Consider the following 27,176-nt stretch of genomic DNA (forward strand, 5'->3'; position numbering starts at 1 on the left):
GCCTGAAGAGCCCAGCAAGGAATATAGGTACATTAATTGCTGTCTATCTTGAGAAATAATTCTGGGTTTCTTTTCCCAAGTCTTCCCCAAAGGTCCATTCATTGTAGAGTCAACAGACATCTTTTAGAATTCATGTGGTAAGAAGTCCATGGATATACACATTTTATCCTTGAAGTAGTTGTACATTTGTCTCTAAGTAGTTCCTGAATATTTTAATGAGCTTAATAAATGAGAAAATATGTTGAAAGATCTTTGTAAAATGTTATATAAATATAACATTTGTTTCAATAGTATCTGAAATCGCATTTTTCATGCATAAAAGTAAAAATGACAGGGAAAACTTGTTCACATCAATAAGAATTGTCATGTATAAAGAATCTGAATTTATGTAGAAGTGCATTATATCTTGTTTTAGCATGATTCTGTACACCTAATTTTAATTTTTTAAGTCTGATTTAACTGTGATTTTGACAATCAGTTACTAATGAGGTAGTCCACATTGCTTAGATATTTGCTATATCAGGTTACTATTCCACAAATAATGAAGTACAGTATATCAGTTATGTTTTTCCTTTATGTTTAATAAGAGTTCTGTGAACATTGAGAATATATTACTTTTAGTGGTACACAGTCCTTGAGAAAAGTCTTGATTTTTACATTGCCATTTGTGATATTTTTAGCAGCTTGTTACAATATCATTTTAATAAAAATAAAGTGTACTCAGTGATGATAGAGAAAATATTGTTAAAGACCTCTTGGGACAGGAAAAGGCATGGTCATAAGATCACGTGCTTATTCATTTTCAGCTGCATCATTCTGATTCATTACTTTCAAGAGTAACTATAATATTGCTACACAGTCCATTATACTGAGAAGAACTTTCCTTGAACTTCACATGGAGATTGAGTAAAGCTCTTCTATTTGTTTTTTGAAGTACTCTCTCAGCTCAGGTCTCTTAGCCTTTAATGTTGGTGTCAGCAAGCCATTCTGAACTGAGAACATGTCAGAGTGGATGTGAATGGCTTTAACCTAAAAACCAAATGCAGAATATGTCTTTATCAGGAATATAACATAGCATTTATAGTACACATGATAAAAGTAACAGGCATACAAGAATAGATATATTGATATTAAAACACTATGCTCTTTTTAAAAGTCAAAGTTAGGTTAGTAACATTTCAGCCTATTTAACATGTCTGCAAGCCACCTTTTCTCCCTTCCTACTCCTTCATTTAGCCAGTCAACAGAAATGAGCTGGGTGCTTATTCTGTGCACCCAGGCACTGAGGACACAAAGAAGAATCATGAGTGCCCCTGCCCTCAGCAGGTGCACACTAGCATTCAGCAGAGCAGACACACCGGGCAATTATCAGACAGCGTGGTATGCACAGTGACAGGCGCCTAAGGCAGTGATGGTAGGGGAAAAGGAGGAGCAGCCAGGGAAGCCTTCCCAAATTAGATGAGTGTTAAAAGATGAGTAAGACTTAACCAGCAAAGGAGGAGAGGTGGGTAATGGAGGGCATTCTAGGCAGAGACAACTCCAAGAACAAAGCTGTGGGAATGAGAAAAGACAGAACATGCAAATGGAAATCCAAGTGGTTTTTTGGTGTAGATACATGAAGTAGGAGGTAAAGGGGTAAGAGATGAAGCTGAAGTGGTTAATGCAACAGTTTACAGAGGAGCTCAAACTTTATGCTGGAGTCTGTAAGAAGGCACTTAAGGTTTTCATACAGGGCAGTGGCATGGCTAAATACACATTTTAGAAAGATCTCGCCAAGAGAAATGTGAAAATGTTCTTTGAGAACATGAAGATTAGAAACAGGGAAACCAATCTGAGGGATCTGGCCAATCCACGGGGGACCAGATAAGCACCTACACTTAGATTCAGGGCAGAGACAGAGACAAGTGAGCAGTTCTAAGACCCATTCCATGAACAAGAGGTAGTAAAGAGGGAGGCAGCCTCAATGACCCCTGGGTTTCTGATTTGAATGGGTACATGGATGGTATTGCAATTCAGAGCAGGAATATAAAGTTTGAGGGTACATGATGAGTCTGTTAAAAAAAAAAAGTCTCACCATGGAATTTTATATCTACCGGAAGGAGGAATGTACGGGTCAGGTTTAGCATTCACACTTCCTGTGAGGCAGATCCTAGGCCCCCTCATGCAAAGTCCCTTTGCAGTGATGAATTGACCAGAGACAGATGAACTAATGTAGGAGGGCCTGGGCCGACTCCTCCCACGTGGGGCTCTATCTGAAAGGGTCTCTGACAGTTTCATGAGAATTTTATCATATGGGCTTGAGCTGAATCCTTGAGTGATACTGGAAATCGTGTCCGGACTGACAATTGTCTAAATTAAATGAGTTTTGTTGAGATAATAGGCCCATATCATTAAATAGCAAACAGGGTTATGGATTGCTGTAATAGGCTTCTTAATAACAATTTTTATTACATTTTTGAAAAAATAAAACTGTCATGAACCTGAGGCACAGAGACACAATATGACTACAGATACCATTTGCTAAACATTCATGCCATTTTGTCCTGCATGTTATTCAAAGTCTAAAATGCAATTTTGAAACTGAAATAAGTATTTTCTCAGAATCCTCTGGCAGAGAAGCCCAGGTAGCACCAGTAAGAAGTGCACCAAGTCCTAACTACTCCATTGGTATGTACAATTGACCCTTGAACAACAAAACAGGGTTAGGGAAGCTGATCGCCTGCACAACTGAAATTTCATATATAACTTTTGACTCCCCAGAACTTAACTACTAATAACCTACTATTGACTAGAAGACTTACCTATAACATAAACAGTTGGTTAACACATATTTTGTATGATGTACGTATTATATACTGTGTTTTTACAATAAAGTAAGCTAGAGAAAATGTTATAAAGAAAATCATAAGGAAGAGAAAATACATTTATAGTTACTGAACTATATATATATATATATATATATATATATATATATATATATATATATAAAGAACCACATCCAAGTGGACCCCTCCAGTTGAAACTCATGTTGTTCAATAGTCAACTGTCATAGACATTTAGAATATTAATTCAAAACCTATGTATTAAATACACATACACATTCATTTGTTGTTTTATGTATTTGGTATTTATCAAGCAACTCCTATGTGTCAGATATGTGTCAGGCAACAGGGATACAAAGAATAACAAGACACAGTCCCTGCCCTCATAGATTTACAATCTAATGACAGATGCTGCAGTATGACATTGCTACCACAGGGGCAAGCCCAGAGAGGGTCACCTTTTGCAGGCAGAATCAGTTGCTTTGCCAATACCCACTCCTGACTTCTTCCATGCTAATGAAACAAAAACTATGTCTATGTCTACCAGGGCAATCTTGTTCTCTGATTTCCCAGCTATCCTTGCAGCTAGGGGATAGCCATGAGATCCATTTTTGGCTAGTGATAAAGGAAAGTTTTTGCTTTCCTAATATAAGGTTCAGACATAGATTTCTCCACCCATTGTTCTTTTTTCCTTCCTTGAATATGGACAATGTCCAAAGCTATAACAGCGCTCTTGTGATAAGCCAACATACTAAGAATGAAGAGTGGAAAGATAGTAGAGCCTAGGTCTTTGAGGACCTGTACCTTCCTTGGACTGTCTACCTTCAGACATCTTATGTGAGAAAAAAAAAAAAAAACAACACTCTATGTGTTTAAGACACTATGTGTTTCTGTTAGAGCTGAATTCATTTCTGATATAACACCTAACCCAGGCTCGGGAAGGGTTCATTGAAAAGAGATACCTGGGGCACCTGGGTGAGTCAGTTGGTTAAGCATCCAACTCTTGGATTCAGCTCAGGTCATGATCTCACAGTTTGTGGGTTCACACCCCACATTGGGCTCTATGCTGAAAGTGTGGAGCCTACTTGGGATTCTCTCTCTCTCCCTCCCCTCCCCTCCCCTTGCATGCCCCCTCTCAAAATAAATAAATAAACTTAAAAAAAAAAGAAAAAAGATGCCTGAGTTGAACTCTGTATGATAAGTCAGCTTCAGGCTGATGAAGACAGCAAGGAGAAGGAGGAGTGGTTGGTATATGACCTGAGGAGAGGAGGGTGCTCTAGGTAGAAGCAACATGTGCCAAAGCACCTTCAGGGCATTATAAGTGTAGACTGAAGCATATGGTATAGATGAAGAAGAAGAAAGCAATGGGGCTGGAGAGGTAGACTGGGGCCAAATTATAAAGGACCAAAGTAGGGAGTTTGGACATGATTCTTTAAACAATTTTTAAGCAACAAGAAACAGAATGGCTCTTTGGAAAGAGTACTCTGCTAAGAATAGATTGAACTGAGGTAAAAATGGAAGCTGGAAGACCAGCCAAGAGGCAAGACTGATGGTGATTTGAGCTATAACAGTTGGCTGTGGAGATGGAAATGAATTTGGGGGCTAGAAAGGACAGGACTTAGAATTTGTGTGGGTAAGTGGTAAAGAAAGAGAGATAATAAAAGTAAGAATGGTTCTAGGTTTCTGCTTGAGCAGAGAAACTGGAGGAACGGAAACATGCTTTGGGGGAGGGAAGATCAAATGTTCATGTTCAAGTCTGAAATGCTTCTGGGAAAACCACGTGGTTTTTGGATACTGGAGTGCAGGTTACAAAAGGCAGGAGAACAAAAACAAGAGGGCACTCTTTCAGATGCTACTGTCCATATAAGAAGTGTTAATAGAATCAAGGTGCCTGGGTTGCTCAGTCAGTTAAGTGTCCAACTTCGTCTGAAGTCATGATCTCACAGTTCGTGGGTTCAAGCCCCCCATAGGACTTTCTGCTGTCAACACAGAGCCCACTTCAGATCTTCTGTCCCCTTCTCTCTCTGCCCTTCCCCTGTTCTCTCTCTCTCTCAAAAATAAAAAATAAACATTAAAAAAATCTGCTAATAAGATCAGGGGACACAACCAGGAAATGACTTATTTCAAAAATCAATTTATGAACCACTTCCCACCCATTAGAATAGCTATTATCCAAAAAACAGAAAATGACACAAGTGTTGGCGAGGATGTGAAGAAATCTAAACCCTTGTGCACTGTTGATGGGAACATTAAATGGTGCAGCCACTGTGGAAAAGCAATATGGCAGTTCCTCAAAAAATTAAAAATAGAATTATCATATGACCCAGCAATTCCTCTTCTGGGTATATACCCAAAAGAATTGAAAGCAAGATCTGGAAAGAATTATTTGTACATCCATGTTCATAGCAGCATTGTTCACAGTAGCTAAAACATGGAAGCAACCCAAATGTCCACTGACAGATGAATGGATAAACGAACTGTGATTATATGCATACAATGGAATATTGTTCTCTCTAAATGGGAAGGTAATTCTGACCCATGCTACGACATGGATGAACCTTGAGGACATTATGCTAAGTGAAAGAAGCCAGTCACAAAAAGATAAATATATTATGATTCCATTTACATGAAGTACTTAGAGTAGTCAAAGAGACAGAAAGTAAAAAGGTGGTTGCCAGAGGCTGGAGTGGGGTGGGGGGACTAAAAGTTACTGTTTAATGGATACAGAGTTTCAGTTTTATAAAATGAAAAGAGTTATGGAGATGGATGGTGGTGATGATTGTATATTACAAATACACCTAATACCACTAGACTGTGCACTTGAAAATGGTTAAGATGGTAAATTTTATGTTATACATGCTTTACCACAATTTAAAAAATTGAAAAAAATCAGAGGATGCAAATAGTTGCAAGATGTTCAATATGTCAATGACTGTTTTCAAAACTTCTGATGTTAACAGTCTTGTGTCCTGGGAGGTGGGCATGTTGAGATGGCAAAGAACTCTTTGCTCAGAAATCTCTGCATTATGTTCATTGGTTATTCAGATCAAAAACTCAATATACAAAGAAGAATCCTAAAATGGCTATATTTCCAGTGTCTGAAAAAAATCCTTAAAGAAACATTCTAACAAATTCTGGCATTTTTAAACCCAGGCTTATAATTCAAAAATGTGAAAGTTTTCAAATGAGCACAGCATTAACAAGTCAGATTCACTTTGTTTTTAGACATTTGTCCAAATGAAGGATTCACTTTTGCTATGAAAAGAATAGCATTTGAAGGGATTTGTGTATGTAGGGAAAGGTGAGGAGGGGGTGTTAGGCCAACACTAGAGAGAGCTTTTTTGGTAGCTGCCTCCACTTGACTTCACATACTGAAAGGATCTCTACTTGCATATCCAATATAAATAGCTGGAAATCTGAGGCTGTTGGCTAAAAAGGGGTCTTGTCACATGCTTCAAGATTAGTAAAGGCTCTTGTAAAAAATGTCTGTTGGAAAACTGTCTCAGTGTTCCTGATATTCAAAGAAGCAAAGATTTGGGAAGAAACAGGTCTGCTATGTTTTGTACCCTCTGGATATACTTTTCCCCCCTAATTTGTTTTTATTAAACAGAAACCATTCCAGAGGACCCCAAATTCCCTGGAAACAGGTCCCAAAGGAGACATTTTCAGACACAGTAAACTGAGAAGTAGGGCTCTTGTGGAGGTCACTGCTCGGGGTGGTGCAGAGGTGGAGGTAAGGTGCAGCCGGGGTGGGGGGGGATGTAGCTGGAGAGAGGCAGAGGTGGGTGGAGGTGGGGTGGAGGTGGGATTAAGGGAAGTGGTTGGGTTGGGGGGCAGGGAGGAGAAAGGCTCTGGTTCAAGCCCCAACCCCATCAGAGCTACCACTTATCTATGTTTGGTGCAAGCTTCACTTTCAGATAAGATGCCATCTAAGCTCTGCTACTTACAGAAGTTTGGAAATCACCACTTGACAACAAAAGTAATTAACTTGAAGAAAATAGGAACACAATCTAAATCATACTTTAATCTTAGATACTGTGATTTAACTTAGTAACTCATGTTCACTGTCATAAGATGAAAAGCTGAAAACTGACAATGCTAATTTCCTTTTTTTTTTTTTTTTTGAAGTTCTCTTCTGATAGAAATGACATCATGTAAAGACTTTTGGTAAGTGCAAATGATCTATTCACCTTTTTTTGTAAATGAAATTAATAATACAATGGTAAAAGGAGAAGCAAATGCCAAGATATGATATCTGCCGTGTCCCTGGAGCCTGGGTTTCAGCTCATCTTAGCTCCTAAAACCAACATGGAGAACACTGTGTAATTGGGACAAGAGTACATGTTCAGTACAGGGACTTGGGGTGAGCACCTTTGAAAATCTAGCAATGACAAGCAGAAGCTACAAACAATAAAGTACAGGGCAGATGAATTACACAGGGAGAGCTACCTAAAGCTATTTAGATGCTATATAGACTATAAAAGAAAACATTATCTTAGGAACGAAGGACTGAATCAACAGGTAGATTTGCCAGCAAACCTAGAGGCCGATGGGGGCATCTGCAGTTCGGTGTGGCTCCCTACAAAATAGTATTTGGTGATACTCCCTCTGTTTGAGGACAGGGAATATCACTAAATACAGCCTTGCAGGAAGCCAAGGGATGTGGCACCTGGCTCACCTTTAACTCCCTTAGTTAGTAGATTAGGGGCTTGCTGCCAGGCTGCCAGTTCCTGCTCCAGTCTGTCCTGCAGCTCTGGGTCTATTTTAATTCTTCCATGAAAATACCAACACAGACTGCCTGAGTGACTAAAAGTCCAGTCAGTTAAGTGGGGAAAAAATGGGTCAAATCAGTTTTTTAACTAATACTAACCTTAACTGTGGGTCCCAAATGTATAGTATTTTTTTAGAAGCAAACCAATGATAAGGGGCACCTGGGTGGCTCAGTCGGTTAAGTATCCAACTTCAGCTCAGGTCATGATCTCACGGTTCATGGGTTCGAGCCCCACGTCGGGCTCTGTGCTGACAGCTTAGGGCTTGGAGCCTGCTTCGGATTCTATGTCTCCCTCTCTCTCTGCCCCTCCCCACTCAGGCTCTGTCGCTCTGTCTCTCTCTCTCAAATGTAAATAAACATTAAAAAAATTTTTAATGATAAATGATAAAACAAATTTTCATTTTCTATAAATAATTACATATTTTCTAATAAAACCAAACTGTTGATTTGTAAAGGGATTTGCTCTCCCTTTATGCCTAACACAACATGAAACTCATTTTCCAATTTGTAATAAGCAAAATTTTTCTTAAGGAAGGAAGGAGATGCTTAATGTTAGCTTCCTTTCTGAAACTTCACTCTTGTCACTGAAAAGTGATTCTACAGGGTTTTTTAAAATTTAGAAATACTGTAACATTTAAATATTGTACTGGAATAAAATACTTCAAAAGTGTCAATTTGTGCCAACTCATTAAAGCACAAAACTTCCCATAATTTTGAAGAAACATGGTATTTAAGCTTTTAAATGGTATTAGTGAATGAAACACATAATACTGCTTGGAGATAATAAACACAGAGTGAATAATTTAGGACAGAAGAGATAAAGTAAAAAAAATTAATTAGGGAAATGCTCAATTCAATTTTTTTTCCTGATTTAAAGTCAAATTGGTTAGGTAAGTATTCATTTCAGTGACAGGAAATACAATAACATATTTTGAATGACAGTGAAAACACCAGAATTTGGAAAACCTATCTATCAAGTGTCAAAGTTCACTTTGCATCATCTATACAAACTCATAAGGCATATAAATGTTAATAAAATGGTTAGATCACTGTTAGATGTGCTCAGAAACTTCCCAGGCACCTACATTTTTAATTACTGATAGAGTTATTTTAAATGCTTCCTATCTACTCATTAAAATATATCTTCCAAAGATCTCCTTAAATTAATAATAATTGGTCTCATTCTAGGAACTGTTTTTGAAAATTAAATTACATTAATTTTTAATCTAATTCAAATGCTAATTCAGATCAACCCTGCCCAGTAAGCCTGAACTCCTAAAGCTTTTGGTGAATGATTTAAGCCTTAGGCTTGGTTGTCTATTTGTGTGGTTTTCAAAAAAATTAGTGTTAAGCCTTAACTGATCACTCGTTTTTGAGGAAAAAGGAAAAGGACAAGCTGACAGTGAATCGCAGATTAACTGAAAGAATTTATACTGATCTTTGGAACACAACTGGGAGCACACATCCTCCTCAGGCATGAAGGCCTGGTTTTTGCTCTCCTGTGGTCAGCTGAGGTTACGCACTGGTTGTGGAGGGGAAGATGAACACAGACAAAGAGGAGAAGGAGGACAGAGAAAATGAAGAGATGACACTGTTGGCAATAAAACTCAGGCCTTTGGGATACCCACATGACTTCCCTGTATTTGAAGTTACCATGGTGAGGGCAGATTATTAGAGCAGAAACTGCTTAAGGAATATGGGAAGACAAGAACACATCTCCTCTCAGTAAAGCTCTAATTTGAGCAATGGTTAACATCTGAAACCTAACCAAAGGTCCCCTTTCAGCATAATCTTAAGAGTTGACAATCCATGAATAAGAATCTAACTGTTAAGACTCTCAAGTCCTGGGACAGGTCATGCATCCCAAGCCCAGCAGGGGGCGTGCTGGCCTCGGAAATCACAAAGGTAGTGGCCAGAACTAATCCCCTTAGGCAGTGCATCCCCAGGGCCCTTATAGCTCCCCATTCAGACCAACACGTAGGCCCAGAACAAATGGGTTGTGGACCACCCATATGTGGCCCCTGCTCTACATCATCATATGATCCAGTCACACAGCTCCCCTTAATGGAAGGAAACAGAAGTCCATCCTAGCAAATTTAGAAATTGAAATAATTATGCCAGAAATACCTTGCCTGAGTGCCTCCGATTTTATAATTTTTTTTGATGAAGATTTATTCATACAAACCTTTTATACCTTAGATACTGACAGATGAGGGTAAGGAGTGTTTCTCAAACTTGATTTATATAAAGATCCATTTCAAAAGAAAACAATTCTGAAACTACGCTTAGATTTCATCAGTTTGAAACTTAAGAAATTAAAGTCTGATTCTGCAGAAATGGTTTTTGATTGCAAATACTTGCCATTAGAGTTTTATATTGGAAACTAACTTAAAAATGTTTTCAGGTTTTCATTAAAATGAACGTACAAAACTCCAAATTCTCACAACCCGTCCAGATCCCTAATGCTGTATTTGGGAACCCTATTGGAGAAACATAATTTTATTAAAAATGATTATGTTAAAGACATCCTGGAAATTTTTTTAAAATTCAGAATATTAATGTTTCTCTACTTGACAAATTTTTCTCTTTAGATTTTTTGACTAGAGAGGATGTATAAATGGTGTAGGTGAGTAGGACCAAGCTTGCATTGTTTAGGAACTCAGTTACAGTAAGAACCCCAAACCTGCAAAGACAGAGTTTTAGAGTATTGCTTGTTGTCTCATCTCCCAGCATATTCTATGTTTCCTCCCCTTTGTGGTAGACACGCTGGGCTGATAGATCATGGGCCCAAGAAACATGATCTTTCCAATGTCCTAACAACTAAGTTTGCCTGCCACAGGCAAGAAGACAGTCTCCATAAAAATAAAAATAAGAGGGGCGCCTGGGTGGCGCAGTCGGTTAAGCGTCCGACTTCAGCCAGGTCACGATCTCATGGTCCGTGAGTTCGAGCCCCGCGTCAGGCTCTGGGCTGATGGCTCAGAGCCTGGAGCCTGTTTCAGATTCTGTGTCTCCCTCTCTCTCTGCCCCTCCCCCGTTCATGCTCTGCCTCTGTCTGTCCCAAAAATAAATAAACGTTGAAAAAAAAAATTAAAAAAAAAAATAAAAATAAGAACTCGGGTCTTAAGTATTGCAGGCAGCATGGAGACAGGCCAACCATGTGTGCACATACTCGGCTAGTGACAGTGAGGGTAATATTTCAGCTTTACCAATGCCTGTGATCAGGAGGACAGCAAGTGCAGTCTCATATGACCTATTTTAGCTCAGGATAGAGGCTGCCACAGAGTTGGCGTGGAACAGGCCTTCAGGGGTCTGTCGGTACATAGCCTGCCCACGGGCTGCAGCATGGAGGGTGGAGAATCTAGGTCAGGGTCACCATGGGCTGGTTTAATCTTTGTCAATGCACAAAGGGCTATAACAAGGTATGGGGAAGGTAATAGTTACCTGTTCGAACGAATGGAGTCCACTCTCTTTTCCTAACCTCACCATATCTTCCAAAATGGCTTTTTTCAGCTCCTGAATTGAACCATATAGGAAAAATTACAAGGCAAAAACACATTTCAAAATGGAGGTACAGGAAACAACGAGTTTTGAGCAAAATGCAGCTGATGGTTGTGCCAACACCCACCCCAATCCCCACCCCCCTCACTGGGGCTGATGCTCCAGGCCACACACAGCCACCACCTCTCATCAGGCAAGTAAGTGCCAGGCGCAGCCAGAGGAGTGGCCATGAACAGACTAGGGGACCATCCATTTTTTAAGGTGGCTCTTTGTTCAGCCTACTGAGTCCCAGGGATCCTGTCACCGCCAGAAGAGCCCAGGACCCAGTGGGAGCACTAGGATCAATGGATGCTGCTGAAAAATGGGCCATGAGCCTGGAGGAGATGATGCTGAGCCAGAGCACAGAGATCTAGAGCACAGGGATCTCTTCTCTAGGACCCTACATGTGCCCAAGAGGCTTCGGGAAGGTGTGAGTGGTAAAGCTCTAAGCAGGAAGAACTGAGTTACTTTTTCAATTCCATGACTGACTAAGCCCAGTGCACACAAAAGCCACCTCACATTTGGAGAGAGCAAGGCCAATGAGTTAGAAGGCCTACAGTCACACTGGATACTGCTGCTAAGCAGCTCTATCAACTGTGTGGCCTCTGGTAAACCCCCTCTCTCTCTCTGGACTCTCCTGCAAGCTGCAAAATGGCAGGGTGGGACAAGCCTCCTGGGATGTCTCCCAGCTCTAAAATTCAACAGCTTATCCAACTCTCTAAGAAGAAATCTGCATTTTTCAACAACAATAATGAAAAGATGAACCTCTAGTTTAGGATTTCTACCATTTATAAAGTCAAGTCAGAAATTTCCCTACATGTTCAAAATCCACTGCTTTCCTGTGTTTCTGTCCTCCCGTTATACAGTATCATAAGAGGTCCAGCAGCCAAGGTACAGACCTTATTTGCACAGAGCTCTGCATATGACCCTTCAATTCCTCTCTTCTGAGCCCAAGAGGGCATGACTTCAGGGTCAGGCACAACAATGCCCACCAAATAGGCCTGCAATCCCAACCAAAGGAAAACACAGTCATTACAAATGCTTTCAAAGTGGTTATTTGTGGTCCAGCATTACAAATAATCTCTTGGTATTCTCAGATTCCACCCTTTTCTAAAAATAAGTACATCCTTATGTTATGATACATTTCCATCAAAACAACACACATCTTGACCAATTTCTGATATATTTCCTTAACTTTTTAAAAATTTTTTCTTTTTAATGTTTATTTAGAGAGAGAGAGAGCTGGGGGGACCGGGAGGGAGAGGGACAGAGAGAGACAGGGGAGAGAGAGGAGTCAAAGCTGGCTGTGAGCTGACACCAGAGAGCCTGATGCGGGTCTTGAACTCACTATCTGTGACTTCATGACCTGAATTGAAGTCTGATGCCCAACTGACTGAGCCACCCAGGTGCCCCACTTAAGTTTTTTTAAAAAGTTAATAAAGGATAAGCTTAATGTGATTAAGAATCAGTAAAGTTAGACCTACATGTATCTGATTCTCATGCCAATCTTTTTTCTTTTTTTTGAGAGGGAGAGAGAAAGAGAGAGAGAGAACAGTGGAGGGACAGAGAGAGAGGAGAGAGAGAATCTCAAGGGGGCTCCATGCTGTCAGCACAGAGACTAATACAAAGCTTGAATTCATGAACCATGAGATCATTTCATGCTCATCTTAAATGAGAACACCTTTAGGATGCCATTCAAAAAATTCTATGTATTTCTATGTATTACAAAACACATGTATTTCTCAGGGTTTCTCACCAGTTTGAAAATGTTTTATTGATATGGTCCCCAGTCATGAAGAATTCCATTTTAATTTTTAAGGGCATTGTCTTAAAAAATAATTTAATAATAGTTGTTTATATAAATGCAATGATAGCACAGAATATGTTCACAGTGATCTTGCTGACTTCAAGTGTAAATGATGCTGAAAGGAGAATAAATATAAATCTTCTGCAAATAATTTAATCCCAAACTATGTTAACATAGTAGTTTAATATACTGAACCATTATTTGCAATACTGTACCCATTTGTCTGTAAAGTTCATTTGCATATTTCAAAATCTAAACAGCAGAAACCCTGAATCCTGCTTTGGCATCTTACCTCAAAATCCCTCTTGGAAGTAGGTGGAGCCTAAGTTAAAGGTAATGGGAATGTTCATTACTACTATTTCAAGCAACTTATTTACCTAATTGCAATTTATCAAACTATAAGCAAGTAAGATTTCTCATTTAAAAGCAATTTTCTCTCAGGGCACTTGGGTGTCTCAGTTGGTTAATCAACCAACTGTTGATTTCAGCTCAGGTCATGATCTTGTGGTTCATGGGATGGAGCCCCATGTTGGGCTCTGCACTGACAGCAAAAAGCCTGCTTGGATTTCTCTTTCCCTCTTTGCCCTTCCCCTGATCTCTCACTCTCAAAATAAATAAATAAACATCTTAAAAAAGCAATTATGGGGCACCTGTGTGGCTCAGTCAGTTCAGCATACGACTTCAGTTCAGGTCATGATCTCACATTTCTCTGCCTCTCTACAGCTCATGCTTTCTCTCTCAAAAATGAATAAACATTTATTTTTTTTAAAAAAAGAATTTTCTCTCATGATCTAATACGTAGGAGAATATCAGTGTCTGACTGGAAATTAATGTTTACCACTGTAATCAAGTACCAAAGATTTATGAAATTATTCCCAAATAATTCTAGATTTTTCAGCAGGCCCAGTACACGCGGAAGGGCTGAAGCACAGGAGACTCACCTTTAAGCTGTTCCCGTGAACAAAGATTTGTGCCACAGGCTCACTCCGGATGTAGATGTTCTCAATCTTCTCGGGTGCAATATATTCGCCCTGAGCAAGTTTAAATATGTGCTTTTTCCGATCAATAATTTTAAGAGTTCCTGCCTGTGGAGTTGGACAAACAGCTTCGTGAAAAGATAGCATTCTTGAGCCTAAACCTCTGACTCAGTGGTGCCATAGCCCCTCACCCCTGTCCCATCCCACCCTGCAAACCCCACCTGGATCTGCTCCTTCATCTGAGGTATCTGCTCTTACATGTCCCCTGTGTGGCTGGAGAGGGCCACCCTGCACCACAGGTTGATGCTTTTCAAGATCTGCTGGACCCTGAGTGCCCACCCTCAGCACTTACCTCCCTCCCCCAACTCTCTGTTCCCATGCCTGCCACCCTCATGCCCAACAACAGGTGTCCCCGTCCTCAGGAGGCCCATCTACCTGTATCCTGGCTCCCCTCTCACCCAGGCCCTTGCTCCAACTGTCCCTTTTCTCACCACTGTCTTCAAATTCACTCCTTCAAACAAAGCCCAGGCTTCTCTGCCCAGTTACTGCCTCTACTCCCAAAGAGTGGCCTCTCCCTCACCCAGCATACAGCACAGCCTGGTAGAGGCTCCTACCTGACAGACAAGATGCGTCAGGAGTCCTTACCATTCCAGGGCCTCTGCAGCAGGCAGGCCACCTGCTTGGTGGCCTTGGTCACTTGGTCAGTGAGTGCTTGTGGCCCTGGCTTCTAGAACGCCTCTTCCCCCCACCTCACTGACTCTATTCAACCTCTTTGAGTTTCTCAGGTGAAGAGGTGGGTCTCTTTCCTTGGCTTAACCCTCCTTACCTCCACTGACAATGTTACTTGAAATAACCCCCATTTATTTCTTCATTCATTGGCCATTCCTACTTCTGCCTAACCATCCAGCCAAACTTCTTCACTGAGTTGCAGGCCCAGAACCTAACACTCAGAACGCTTCAGAAACCAGACCGTTTGCCCTGCACATTACAAACAGGCCACTAAGGAAGCCCATCTCTGTCTTCCTCATGCCTGTCCCAGCCCCCATGCCCCAAACTTGGAGATGGCCTTGCTATTTGCCTCTCCTGGGACTTCTAACAGTCAGGCTCATTGTCCTCAATCACAAATCCCTCTCACACCCCCTCCTTCTCCCATCAAAACCACTTCCTGGCCGGGCTTCTGCATACACTCTGTCCCTCCCCTCTATCTGTTTGATTAGCCAAAGCAGAGCAATCTCTCCAGAAAAGAAAAAGCCAACCGATTCTGTGTCATTCAAAACCCAGGCTGGACCTTAGGCACTTTCCCTATACTGGTTTCTTTGGCCCTCCTGGCATCCCCTCAGCTGGTTGTCATCACCTCCATTTTACAGATGATGAAAGTGAGGATGAGAGAGGTTAGTTAATTCCTCCAAAATCACACAGCTTGAAAGTAGGGAAACCAGGATTTGAATTAAGTCTTTCTGCATCAGAAGTTTATCTCTTTTCTTTAATCTATCTAATACTATTTCAAAACAATAATAATTTTTAAAAAATGGACTCCTCCAGACCGCCTGCCTGCTGTATTAGGCTCTTAGTGGAATCACAACACTAGGTCTCCACATGAATTAGTTTACTTGCTTCTTATAACACCCTGCAAGGTGGGTGATTGCATCCAAATTATAGGGAGTCAGGAGCAGATCCAAGGTTCTGTGGAGCTTCAAGCAGTTTCCATACTTGAGGGTCCTCCTTCTTTCAGAAAAATAAGATGAAACGAAGGGCAGAGGCTTGGAGATTACCTTTGTAAGTGAGGGGCCCTGAGCCCAAGCTTCCTGAGCTGATGGGACAATCCCCCCTTAGCCGGCCTGCAGGACCCTGCTGCCTCTCTGGGCCCCCTCCTCCACACCTGGGGGGCCTCAGTTAGAATCACCTACCTCACACCTCCACTGTCTCTCTACTCAGCATGCGCTCTTACTTCTGCTCTGACCGCCCTCACTCTCTCCTCTCTCCTCAGAACATGACTCACATCCGAAGACTCCAGCAGGTGCTTGTCCTCCTCTGCCTCTCCCCAGGTGAGCATGGCCCTCAGCTTATGCCCATCATATTGGCCTGTGAACTGTCTAAAGATGCATCTTTCCTCTGAGCAGAGTCCCTGGCCCAGGGTACATATACGGTATACTTCCATGTCTGCTACAGGAATGAGGGTTTCTCAATTCAAGCAGGGGCAAATCGGCTCACCAGCCCAGAGGACCACTGCAGGGCTCAGCATCATTCATGTGCCCAACAAACTCGTTTCTGAATGGCCACCCTAAACCTTAGCAACTTCCCAAAGACACAGGGGAGATTTGTGGGGTGGGCTGCATCAGGGGAGAGGCTCTTGGTTCCAGTGACAGAGCCTTTTCCTGGTCACAGTTTTTATCTAAATATGTCCCGTGCACCAGGCATTGTATTAACTGCTCTGCAGGTGTAACTCATTTGTTCCTCACAACAACAGTAGAGGTAAGCAGTGTCATTATCCCCACTTTACAAATGCCAGAATGAGGCCCAACAACTGGGTCTGGCTGCGTCACAGCCAAAGAATGTCATGTAGCCTTACTCTTTTACTCCACAAAAAAGTCTGTGGCCCCAGAGAGGGATGAGACTTCAGGAAAAGGCCTCAGAGCAACTGCTGATGGAGCCAAAGGAACTCAGATACCCTCCCACCCAGTTCCAAGCTTTTCTCACTGCTCGGTGCAACCTCTTGGCTAGGGGCCAGCATCTGTGGGCTCCTGGGCCCTGCCTTTCTCAGACCTCCCAGGGCTACGAACTCCCTGTGTCTTGCACTCCACCCACTGGATTCCACAGCACTGTCTGATCTGTATCAGAGAAAGAGATAAAGTAGGGAGTGGATCTTAAACTCCAGCTCTACCCTCCCATAAAGATCTCTATCCCCTTTATCAGGAGGATGGACAAGAAAGCTTTTGGGGGCAAGGTAAGGAAGAACCTCCCAATCCCCGAATGGCTAATTCAGTTCCTGAATGGCTAATTGTCAGGGCAGGTAAGGAGAAGACTTTTGCCTCCAAAGTGAACCAGATTACACACCCTCGCACCACCAGCATGTATGAGGAGCCATGGTTGCAAACATACGCACCGGCAGCCATTTCCCAATGTCCCCAGTATGAAGCCAGCCGTCACTGTCCAGGGCCTCTTTTGTCCTGTCTGGATCTTTCAAGTAACCTTTGAACACATTTGGTCCTCTCACACATATCTGTGGGGACAAACACCAGGTTTCTGTCAGCCCACAGCATGAGGGGTCCTGAAGGGAGGCTGCTGTGAGACACACATAGAATAAGGTATCCTATTCCTCAGGAAATGCACTGCCGAGAATGCAGTGGCAGAGAGAGAGGACAGGAGCAGCTACCAGCAGATTGTCACCTGTCTCCCGCTTCTCTTAAACACCATCTTCTGTCCTTGCCATCTCTTCTCCCTGTCCTGGCCATCCCAGTCCTCCTTCCCTCCCTCCCTTTAGCATATGCTGCTTTGTGACACTGGATGGGGTCTCCTCAGGTATTGATGACTGGCTAATTCCCCAGACATTCTTGAGCCCTCTTCTTCATGACTAGGCAGTCAGCTTTCTCATCTACTCCCATACTGTAAACAAGGACAGGCCAGCACTACCTACCCCTTCTGGCCTAGCTGCAAGTGGTGCTGTTTCTGCTGGGACAGAAACATAGTAACAGGCCAAGTCAGTTAGGAAAAAAAAAAATGAATTAAAAAAAAAAGTTTGGGAATTTCAAGTCTTGATTTAGACCAGCCCAGTCCCAACCTTGGGGGTTGGTTGCTTCATAAATAGGAGAGGAAATGCTGAATTAAACAGAGTCAAATAAATCAGTAATTTAAAGTGACTTTACATGTAAGGTGAAAGAAAAATAATTCCCTTTCACTCACTCTATGTGGCATCCACAGACATGCACAGCTAAATTCCTAAGTTTACCTCTCCCTCTCCTTTGTAGGTCCAATAGTTCAGTTCCTCGACATCGACGAGCTTGATATGATTGCAGGGCAGAGGTGCCCCTACATGCCCTACAACACCAAAGCAATAGGGCATTTGTCAGTGTTCAGATCCATTTCAGCACTGAAGATGCTCCATGCCATGTAGAACCCCTCCAGTGGTCAAAGTGGGGAATTATGGAAGGAAAGCAATATATCTTTATTTATTTAATTTTACATGTTTTATTTATTTTTAAGAGAGAGAGAGGGGGACACAGACTATGAGTGGGGGAGGGGCAGAGACCTAGAGGGAAACACAGAATCCGAAGCAGGCTCCAGGCTCCGAGCTATCAGTACAGAGCCTGACGTGGGGCTCCAACTTGTGAATTGCGAAATCATGACCTGAGCTGAAGTTGGATGCTTAACCGACTGAGCCACCCACACAATGCAGGAAAGCAATATACCTTTAGGTGAGCATTTGTCACAGGCAAGCACTGATGATAAAAAAAAAAAAAAAGAAAATGAAAAAGAAAAAAAAAAAAGGTCTGGAGAAAGGACAGGCCAACCTCTGTTAGGTCTGTTTTACATCTGAGTCTTAAAAAGCTAGACAGGCACACCGGGCCCAGCACCAACCTGAATAGGGTCTGTAGGGGGTTCATACCCACACCAACCACACTATCAGGACCTTTTACAATAGTGCCCATATTCAACATTTTTTCCCATTGTGAGACCCTTGGTTTTCGGATAATATATAGTCATCATCACTTTTCCTCCAGTCACCAGACTATTGATTAATGTGCATAGTAATCATCTAGAAATCTTGTTAAAATACAGACTCTAATGAGGCCTAAGTATCTATGTCCCTTACGACACCAAGGTGATACTGATCCTTCTGGTCCACACATAAAACTTTGAGTAACAAAGGAATGGGAGACAAGGATGAGGTAACTCATCCCTGAAAGATACGACTTCAAATGTTGTTGGTCATATATACTCCAACCACAAAATTACATCTAAGTCATTTTCTAGTAACTGTGGTTGTTAACACAAGTCACTGGCAAGGTAGAGGATTTTTAAGCAGGTGCTGGCCAAGGTCCTGAAAGAAAAGTGAGCCACGTAGATGAAAAATGAGGCTGACACTCTGGTTTCTCTTTTAAATGACAGGCTGCCAACTTTTACAATACTGTGCAAAGATATCTATCCTCTCGTACTCAATAGCTTTGCAACTTTTTGCAGTAAATATGATTTAAAAAGGCAAAACCCTCAAAAATCTTACATAGGAAAATGTATAAGATGACATTAAGAGGGAAGAGAGTGTTCAGAAAGAAGGGGATGTGTGAGTGATCAGGAAATATAATGGCAACAATAAGAAAAGAGCTACTGTTCCAGGATCTCAGAAAACAGTACTTACAGTAAATTTTCCAGCAATAGAGAGATCAAAGAATTTATACATAAGACAGGCTTTATTCAACTAGAGTGTGAAGAGATAAAACGTGGACAAAAATGCTTCTGTCCGTGATGTGGCCAGATATGATTTCAATTTGGAATCCACCTATCATGTTTCTGCTGACTGCCTCAAGGTGTTCTGAAAATAGCATTACATTACTGTGCATATTTCTTTTCCATGTGCATCACCCTAAGTTTTCTGGTTTGTAGTTGGGCAAACTTAAGGATGAAGAGTGGCTCCAGGCTCCCAGAGAAAGTTGGTATCCTCAAGGATTCTTTTGTTCCGTGCTTTTCAGATTCTTCCAGTGTTTGGTTTAAATTTGGTGATGGGCAATACATGGGCTACCTACTGCTTCCTCCTTGCCTTGAAAAGTGAATCTCTTCAGAATGAGGGCGTGGAAAGGGGCTGCTCCTTCCTGAAGTTGCTGTTTTCTTCCAGACATTAACATCATAGGACACCCCAGTTCCCAAAGAGCCTCAGAAATGGCCCTTTAAGAAATAGTGCTCTTGGGGCACCTGGATGGCTCAGTAGGTAAAGCATCCAACTTCAGCTCAGGTCATGATCTCACAGTTCATGAGTTTGAGCCTCGCGTTTGGCTCTGTGCTGACAGCTCAGAGCCTGCAGCCTGCTTTAGATTCTGTGTCTCCCTCTCTGCCCCTTGCCCGCTCACACTCTGTCTCTGTCTCTTTCTCTCTCTCTCTCAAAAGTAAAATAAGCATTAAAAAAATAATAAACAGTGCTCTATTCACTATGAACTTGCCTTTCTTTCGTAAATAATATACAATTCATAGCCTACTTACTTCATTCTAAAACAACCACAACCAGGGGCGCCTGGGTGGCTCAGTTGGTTAAGCATCCAACTTTAGCTCAGGTAATGATTTCGCAGTCTGTGAGTATGAGCCCCACGTCAGGCTCTGTGCTGACAGCTCAGAGCCTGGAGCCTGTTTCAGATTCTCTCTCTCTCTCTCTCACTCTCTCTCTCTCTCTCTCTCCCCCTCTCTCACTCTCGGCCCCTCCCCTGCTCACACTCTGTCTCTCTTGCTCTCAAAAATAATAAATAAACATTAAAAAATTGTTAAAAACCAACCACAACCAAGGCTGTGTGGTATTTAGAACCTGCAAAATCCAATATACTGATACTGACTGATATTGAAAGCATTTTTCTACCTGGAACCGTATTCTGTCATGTACCACTTTTTTAAAATGACTTCTAGTTCTCTATAAAAGAAATAGGAAAATACAAAACATACTTGGAGAATACTAAAACATGTTACAAAAAGAACAACATCCATAATGCCACAACCCAGACATAATCACCATCAGTTTGTTTCTTCTTTTTCTGTCACTTTTTGAGATCTTGCTGTCTTTAACTCAGCAGTGCCCCATGAGTCCCTCCCATACCTACAGGCCATCCTACCTGAGGTCCAGTCCCCAGGCGTGGTGAAGGTACATCCAGCCGTGCACTCAGTTTGGCCATAGCCTTCATAAACCTTCAAATGGAAAACAAAACCACGTTGTAAGTATACATGCTCCTACAGCCGATGGCCTTCCCTTTTCAGCCAGCTAACTTCCCACTGAGCATCTAGCTGCTCCATGTGGGTGACAGAATGAGGGAGGTGCTTTGGAGGTAGGTTTCTCCAGGTGAAACAGAACACAAACAACAGGTGTGACCACTTGGTTTGGAAGAAGGGTGATTTGTACCACAGACGCTTAGTAGATAAGGTTATGTGGTTTGGGTTAAAGATTTCTGACCTATTTTCAACTACTGACTCTATTTTTCATTTGGATGATATGTATTAAAGGCAAAATTTTTTTTAAGTTCATTTAGTTATTTTGAGAGAGACAGAGAGCACCAGCAAGGGAGGGGAAGAGAGAGGAAAAGAGAGAGAGAATCCCAAGCAGGCTCTGCACCGTCAGTGCACAGCCTGATGCAGGGCTTGAACCCACAACCATGAGACCATGACCTGAGCTGAAGTCAGACACTTAACCGACTGAGCCACCCAGGAGCCCATGGGTTTATTATTTTCTATTTTATGTATAACATAATTCAGTTGTCAGCATATGTCTGGAAGAAGACAGAGAGAGAGATACAAAGTGAGGAGGGGAGGGGCAGAGCAAGGAGGGGAGAGAGAATCCCAAGCAGGCTCCACACTGTCAGTGCAGAGCCAGATGTGGGTCTCAAACTCATCAACCAGTAAGAGATCATGACCTGAGCTGAAATCAAGAGCTGGACACTTAACTGACTGAGCCACCTACACGCCCCAAAGACAAATATTTTAAAACCTACTGTAAGTTTTACTTGAACTCTGTTAGATATTCCCCTCCAGAGCATGCGCACGCACACATGCTCTCTCAATCTCTCAAAATAAATAAACTTTAAGAAAATATTAGTTGAACAGATAAATGAAAAAATGAATATTTTAGAGATGACAAAACCTACTGAATCAAATAAAAAAAAAATCAGTGAATTTTGATCACCCTCTCTAGTGCTCTTTTTCTGGGTTGGGAGATATTTTGCAGGATGGAGAACTCAGAGATGCTATTGCAGGTGTGGTATGGGTTCTCCAGCACAATGATGATCCACGTGTAGTTTATCTGACCCCTTTTCCTAGAGTAGATACAATTGGACTTTGCAGAATATCACAAGATCATCCTGGCTTTCACTGAGCCTTTTTTCATCCTCAGAGGAGGGAGCTTTTGTCCCACTAAAATTTTGCCCCCAGGATCTTCCTCTATACAGTAGAGGGTGTAGTGGGCTCCCTGCTCTGCCTTAACACACATCCCATTGCCCCTAGGGAAAGTCACATAAAGGCAATACCTGGCATCCCAGAGCTGCCCGGAGGAATCCCAGGACTGCTGGTGAAGCCGGGGCTGCTCCAGTAACAATCATCCGCACACACCCGCCAAGATTAGCCTGTGGGAAGAGAAAAGAACCTGCCAGTCTGGGCTGCTGAAGGTGGCATCTAACCCATCTGGGCCTCTTTCAAGGTCAACATTCAACAGTTGGATCCGACCTGACCCTAGGTCAGGTTTAAAAGAGAAGGCCTGAGGCTTTATAACATGTGAGCTGAAGATTCAGTCCCTTCTCCTCACAAATTAATCAACCCAATCAGCTTTGCAACTCGACCCACAAAATGGCCAACTTCTCTTCGCCTTTGGAGGTAAGTGCCACTCTTCTGGGCAGTGTTCTGTAATTTTGGTTCTCCCTTCCTTGAAATGAACAGCTTTCCTCTCATTCTCCCATCATCTGCCAGCAGCCAAAACAATTACTTAGAACAATTTCTTCCCACTTCCATCTTAATGGCATAGCCTTTTTTCATTTATAAATCAATATTGTTTTCTGCTCTATTGACTATGCACTGCAGAGGACAAAGAATTGTTTCTGTAAGTTGAGCCAAGAGAGTTTAAATATTAATTTTCTTAGAGCTAAAAATAGGGTAGTAAGAAAAAACGAGTAATGCTATGAATTAGCTATAGATTCTTTGGGTAATGCAGAGCTTGACAACTTAAATGAGGATACAGAAATGAGTAATTCATGATCAGTCTGCACTGGTAGGGGTTGAAGATGTAGCTAACAGGAAGGGAAAGGAAGATTCTTGGTCACCTTGCTAGAACCTAGTGTTGCTGGGAAGCCAGCATGGCCAAGGCTACTGGGAAAGGCAAGAGAAACTTCAGGCCACAGAAGCTCCTGATGGACCTGACCATAAAAGGGCAAAGTTGCCCCAATGCCTGGGAAGACCAACAGATCTATTTTCCAGGAGTCCTTCTTGCTGGTTGCCTTTTCGCAAATATCACACACATCCAAATAACAAAAATGAGTCCTTTAATATTTCAATGGTAGTTTAAGCTTTGACTTCATGAGCAAATGAATTATCATTTTATAAGCCCACTGGAATGGGTTTCTCCAATTTTTCTATAAGGCCACTTTGGTGTCACTCCATAATAACACTGTTTGTTTTCTTACCTGAATCTTATTAAAGAAGAGTTCGTCCCAGATGCTATCATTCCTGATGATTCCCTTTCGGACCTCAGCCTGTTTACGCTTTGCTGCAAACTCCAGGAGCCAGCGCTTTAATGGTGTGTCTGCTTGGCTAAAGATCTGAGGAATAGAAGTTGGAAGAAGCTGTTGGCCCCATGTACTACCTCTAGACAGATCCCCCCAGAAAGAAGGCCCAGACTAACCAAAAGAGAAGCTCCATTTTGCCCCTGCAGGACATCAGTGGATGTGACACCCAGCTAAAGTGAACATTACCAATGTCTGGCCACATTGTAGGGATGGAAATTCTTGAAGAAAAATCTGTCCAAACAGGGTTTTGGAGAATGGGAAGAAAACAGGATAAGGAAGGGGACAGTGAAGGAATACAAGAAAGGAGGTTAACTTCCAGGACCTGGGGGAGGAGGCATGGAAAGCCTGCCTGGGGCTTCAGACCCTGTACAGTCAAGCAGACACACAGCACATCAGCCTGGCTAGAGACCCCCTCTGGGGCTTACCTTGTCATACATCCGGTTCAGTAATCGAGGGACCACAGGGAAGATGGTGGGGCACAGAGCCTTCATGTCATCTGAGAGGAGACGGATATCTCCCTGGAAGAAGCCTACGCGCCCTCCATGGCAGTAGACGACAGACTGGAGGGAGAGGACAGGAAGGGAGGAGTCCCTCAGGGTGATCACTCCTGGCTGCAGTCCAAAGCTCTGCCCTACATGGAGGGCGCCCGTGACCCCCTATCCCAACACCAGCTTCTGCCATGAGACACTTAAGAATGCTGTCTGGGGTGCCCCCCATTTCCCACTAAGTCCCACTCAGGCACGGGGTGAAGCACCAGGAGACAGGGAGGAATCCGGGGCCTTTGGGAGATGCCAGAGCAGCCAACTTCACTGGTTCCTGCTCCCTCATGCTCAACTCCCAAGCCCTGGGCAAGGACCTCCCTGGGGTCTCAAGTCTCTGAGCTATACTGCATCCTATCAGCAGATCTGATCCAGATCTGTGGATCTGCCCCAGGGACACCTCAGCAACTCTGGAAGGGTGTGCAGTGCCTGTGAGTACCATGGGACAATGCTAACGCTGGCTCTGGGTATTGTTTGGTGGAGGAGGGCCAAAAGGGGGGGTGTCCTGGATGGTTCTTGATGGGGTTAGGAATATTCCAGGGGCCTAATGCATGTGCCTTTCTTTAATGTTCACAGCACCCCTATAAGTGAGGCAGCACTTATATCTCCATTTTGCAGATGAGGAATGCAAAACTCAGAGAGGTAAAGGGACTTGCCCAGAGTCGCAAAACTAGTTCATAGTAATGAACTATGGCATTCTAATCTATGTCTGAAAAGCTGGAAAGCATTGCCCTAATATACCAGCCCTCCCCCAAGATAGATGGGAGAGGCTTTAGAAGACATAGCTCATTCATAAGCTGGCCCCCTGAGTGACCCATGTGTGGAAAATTATTTGTTCCCACTACCTCATGGGGACTCCCCCCACTCCCTCTACGCTCCTGTAAAGCCTATCTCAGGGTCAATCATAATGCCAGTCCCATCTCCAGAGCAAGGGATCATGACAGTTTGATTCCCCAACTTTACTGTCTTGTTTTCTTTTCCAGGAGTTGGCGAGTTTTGGAAGTTATGGTATGGAAATGTCTTGGCCATAAGTGGAGCCATATGGCACAGAGTGTGAATGGTAAAAATACTTCTGCAAAGCTATAGTTCTCTCTGAGCACAGGCCATCACCTGGGGCCTCTCTCAGAGGAGTTACACCCGCAGGGAAGACAAGGCAGACCTGGGGTCTTCCCTGGTGTCCTCCCAGGACCCCTGTGGTACCTGTCTGAGGACAGGGCAGTTTAGTTCTATTTCATGGCACCAGTGACAAGTGGCACTCTGGTAGGGTTCTGGGTTCTGGGCACAGAATGTGCCTCCCTGGAGCCAGGGCCTTACCTGAACCATTCTCTCAAACATGTGTGCTAAAGGCAAATAGGAAATGTGCACATCCGCACATGTGGGAGCCCACTGACTCTGTAAGAAAACAGAAGGAGCCCAGGCAAGGCCCGGTCAGTCAGGTGGGCGTCTTACCTGGATTACTCTCTCAAACATGTGAGCCAAAGGCAGGAAGGAGATGAGCACATCGTCCTGTCTCGGAAAGATCACTTTCTGCAGGTGACGGGCATGGGAGACAGAAAGGAAAGAAAACACTGACAGGAAGACGACAAGAGAGTCATAAAACAATACAGAGAAAAATGGTCCTGGAGGGGCAAACAGGAAGAAGGGAAGGGAAATGGGGAGGTGGGTGGGGAGGAGACAGAGAGAGAGAGAGAGAGAGAAAGGCAAGATGAGAGAGAGAAAAAAATGTGTGAGAGAAAGAGGAAGATGAAAGGCGCAGGAAGAAGAGAGGGAGAGGGAGACAGGGCAGCGTAGGAGGCGGAGTGTTAGGGCGCAGCCAGTGGGTCTAGGTTATCTGCAGAAGCAAAAAGCTCAGTGAAGCACACATAAACCAGCAGAGCTGAGCTCCGCAGGGAAGTCTCCTCTGGGGCCAGACCCCACTTCGCCATCTCCCTGGGCCACCTGAGCCAGGAGTCCAAGGGGCTTGGCTTATCAGCACTTTCTAGTCCTTCTTCCAGAAAAGGGACCCAGGGAGCCCTGGGTCTATACCAGCTGTGGCTGGGGTATGAGCCCAGGACAAACAGATGGCTAAACCAGGCCTCACAAGCCAAGGTCTGGGGACAGGGCCTGTAGGGGAGGCCAAGAGGGAGCCCTGCTGCACCCCTCCTCCCTGGCCCACATCTCACAGATGGGACTGATCTCAGGGACAGGGGCTGCTCCAGCCAGGGGTGCCTGCACAAGGCCTGTGCCCAGGAGCAGGACATACCCTCGGGTGCTCTCCTTTGCTGGACTTCCCTGTCCCCCACCCTTTCACAAGGGCCTTTATTCTTCCAAGGCTGGCTTTTGAATGAGTCTGGACAAGCCCTGGAAACTGGGCAAACAGCTCCTGTCTTGGGTTCAGCCACCAACAGTCTCTTACAGTCTTCTACCAAAATCTATCAGTGTTTGGGGCATATGCTCCGTAATGCCATCTGGCAGGAATGCAGACAGTGATTTTTCTCCACTGTGGAGAAAAAGCCTAACTTAAGTGAAAAGGAACATTCCTTTCTCCTTAAGGAAGCTGCAGGAGACATGGATACTCACCACTTGTGGAAAAATGTCCTTCTTTCTTAGCCGGTTATAAAATGCTAACATGCTTTTGTCAGGCCAAGATATCAAGCTTTTTTTTTTTTTTTTTTTTTTTTTTTTTTGGATTTTAGATTTACCTTTTTAAGTACAGTCTTACACATTAGCAGTCGCCATTGTTTCCCAGACTCTAGTAGTCCTTAAACACGAAATGACTGAATTAAACCCTGACCTATTTGAAAAACAAGTAATTAAGGATTACTTTCTAAATATAGGTACACATAAAAACCACAGATATCTCACTTTTTGCAGTTAAAAATGAAAAAGAGTTTTATAGGTCTTTCTGGGATCTTAGCACTTTTAGAAATCAAATTGGCTATTTTTCAGGTGTGGATCACTTCAGGGTTTGAGGTTAAAATATCTATAAAGGTCAGATTGTACTAATGACAACAGAAACACCTGCCTGTGAAAGGCAGCTCAGATTACATCAGGGCAGAAAAAAGAAAGCAAACAAAAAAACCTCTGAGGCTTGAGGGTGTCCTCAAGAGACACCTGCTTTAGCGAGTCTACTTTATTCACCTCTGTCACTTTCAGAAAGCCTGAGAAATCAGCCACCACGTTCCCATGGGTGAGCATCGCACCTTTTGGGTTCCCTGAAAAGAGAAAGCACAAAAGGCAAATTAGTTGGAAGCTCAAGGGCCACTCCTTGAGAACAGTGCCCAAGTTG

The 27,176-nt window shown here is 43.1% G+C and overlaps 1 protein-coding gene across 6 annotated transcripts in view; it reads right to left on the reverse strand.

Moving 5' to 3' along the window:
• Positions 1 to 560: 560 nt before the first annotated feature.
• The window catches only part of ACSL6 (acyl-CoA synthetase long chain family member 6), a 60,833-nt gene continuing 34,217 nt past the window's right edge, over positions 561 to 27,176 (reverse strand). For 5 of the 6 annotated variants that reach the window (XM_045488088.1, XM_045488100.1, XM_045488110.1 and 2 more), the window contains 12 exons: positions 27,029 to 27,102; positions 25,358 to 25,435; positions 23,795 to 23,929; positions 23,268 to 23,402; positions 22,122 to 22,217; positions 20,721 to 20,793; positions 17,861 to 17,949; positions 17,018 to 17,134; positions 13,879 to 14,022; positions 12,030 to 12,131; positions 11,035 to 11,106; positions 561 to 1,029 (listed from right to left, as the gene is read on the reverse strand). In XM_045488088.1, coding sequence (XP_045344044.1) covers positions 892 to 1,029; positions 11,035 to 11,106; positions 12,030 to 12,131; positions 13,879 to 14,022; positions 17,018 to 17,134; positions 17,861 to 17,949; positions 20,721 to 20,793; positions 22,122 to 22,217; positions 23,268 to 23,402; positions 23,795 to 23,929; positions 25,358 to 25,435; positions 27,029 to 27,102 — 1,253 coding nt within the window. In that variant the 3' untranslated portion in view covers positions 561 to 891. Of the gene's footprint in view, positions 1,030 to 11,034; positions 11,107 to 12,029; positions 12,132 to 13,878; positions 14,023 to 17,017; positions 17,135 to 17,860; positions 17,950 to 20,720; positions 20,794 to 22,121; positions 22,218 to 23,267; positions 23,403 to 23,794; positions 23,930 to 25,222; positions 25,301 to 25,357; positions 25,436 to 27,028; positions 27,103 to 27,176 lie in introns of all 6 variants that reach the window. The other variant, XM_045488095.1, reaches the window with a different exon arrangement.

The sequence above is a fragment of the Leopardus geoffroyi genome, chromosome A1 (genome assembly GCF_018350155.1).
Source record: "Leopardus geoffroyi isolate Oge1 chromosome A1, O.geoffroyi_Oge1_pat1.0, whole genome shotgun sequence".
NCBI classification, from domain to species: Eukaryota; Metazoa; Chordata; class Mammalia; order Carnivora; family Felidae; genus Leopardus; species Leopardus geoffroyi.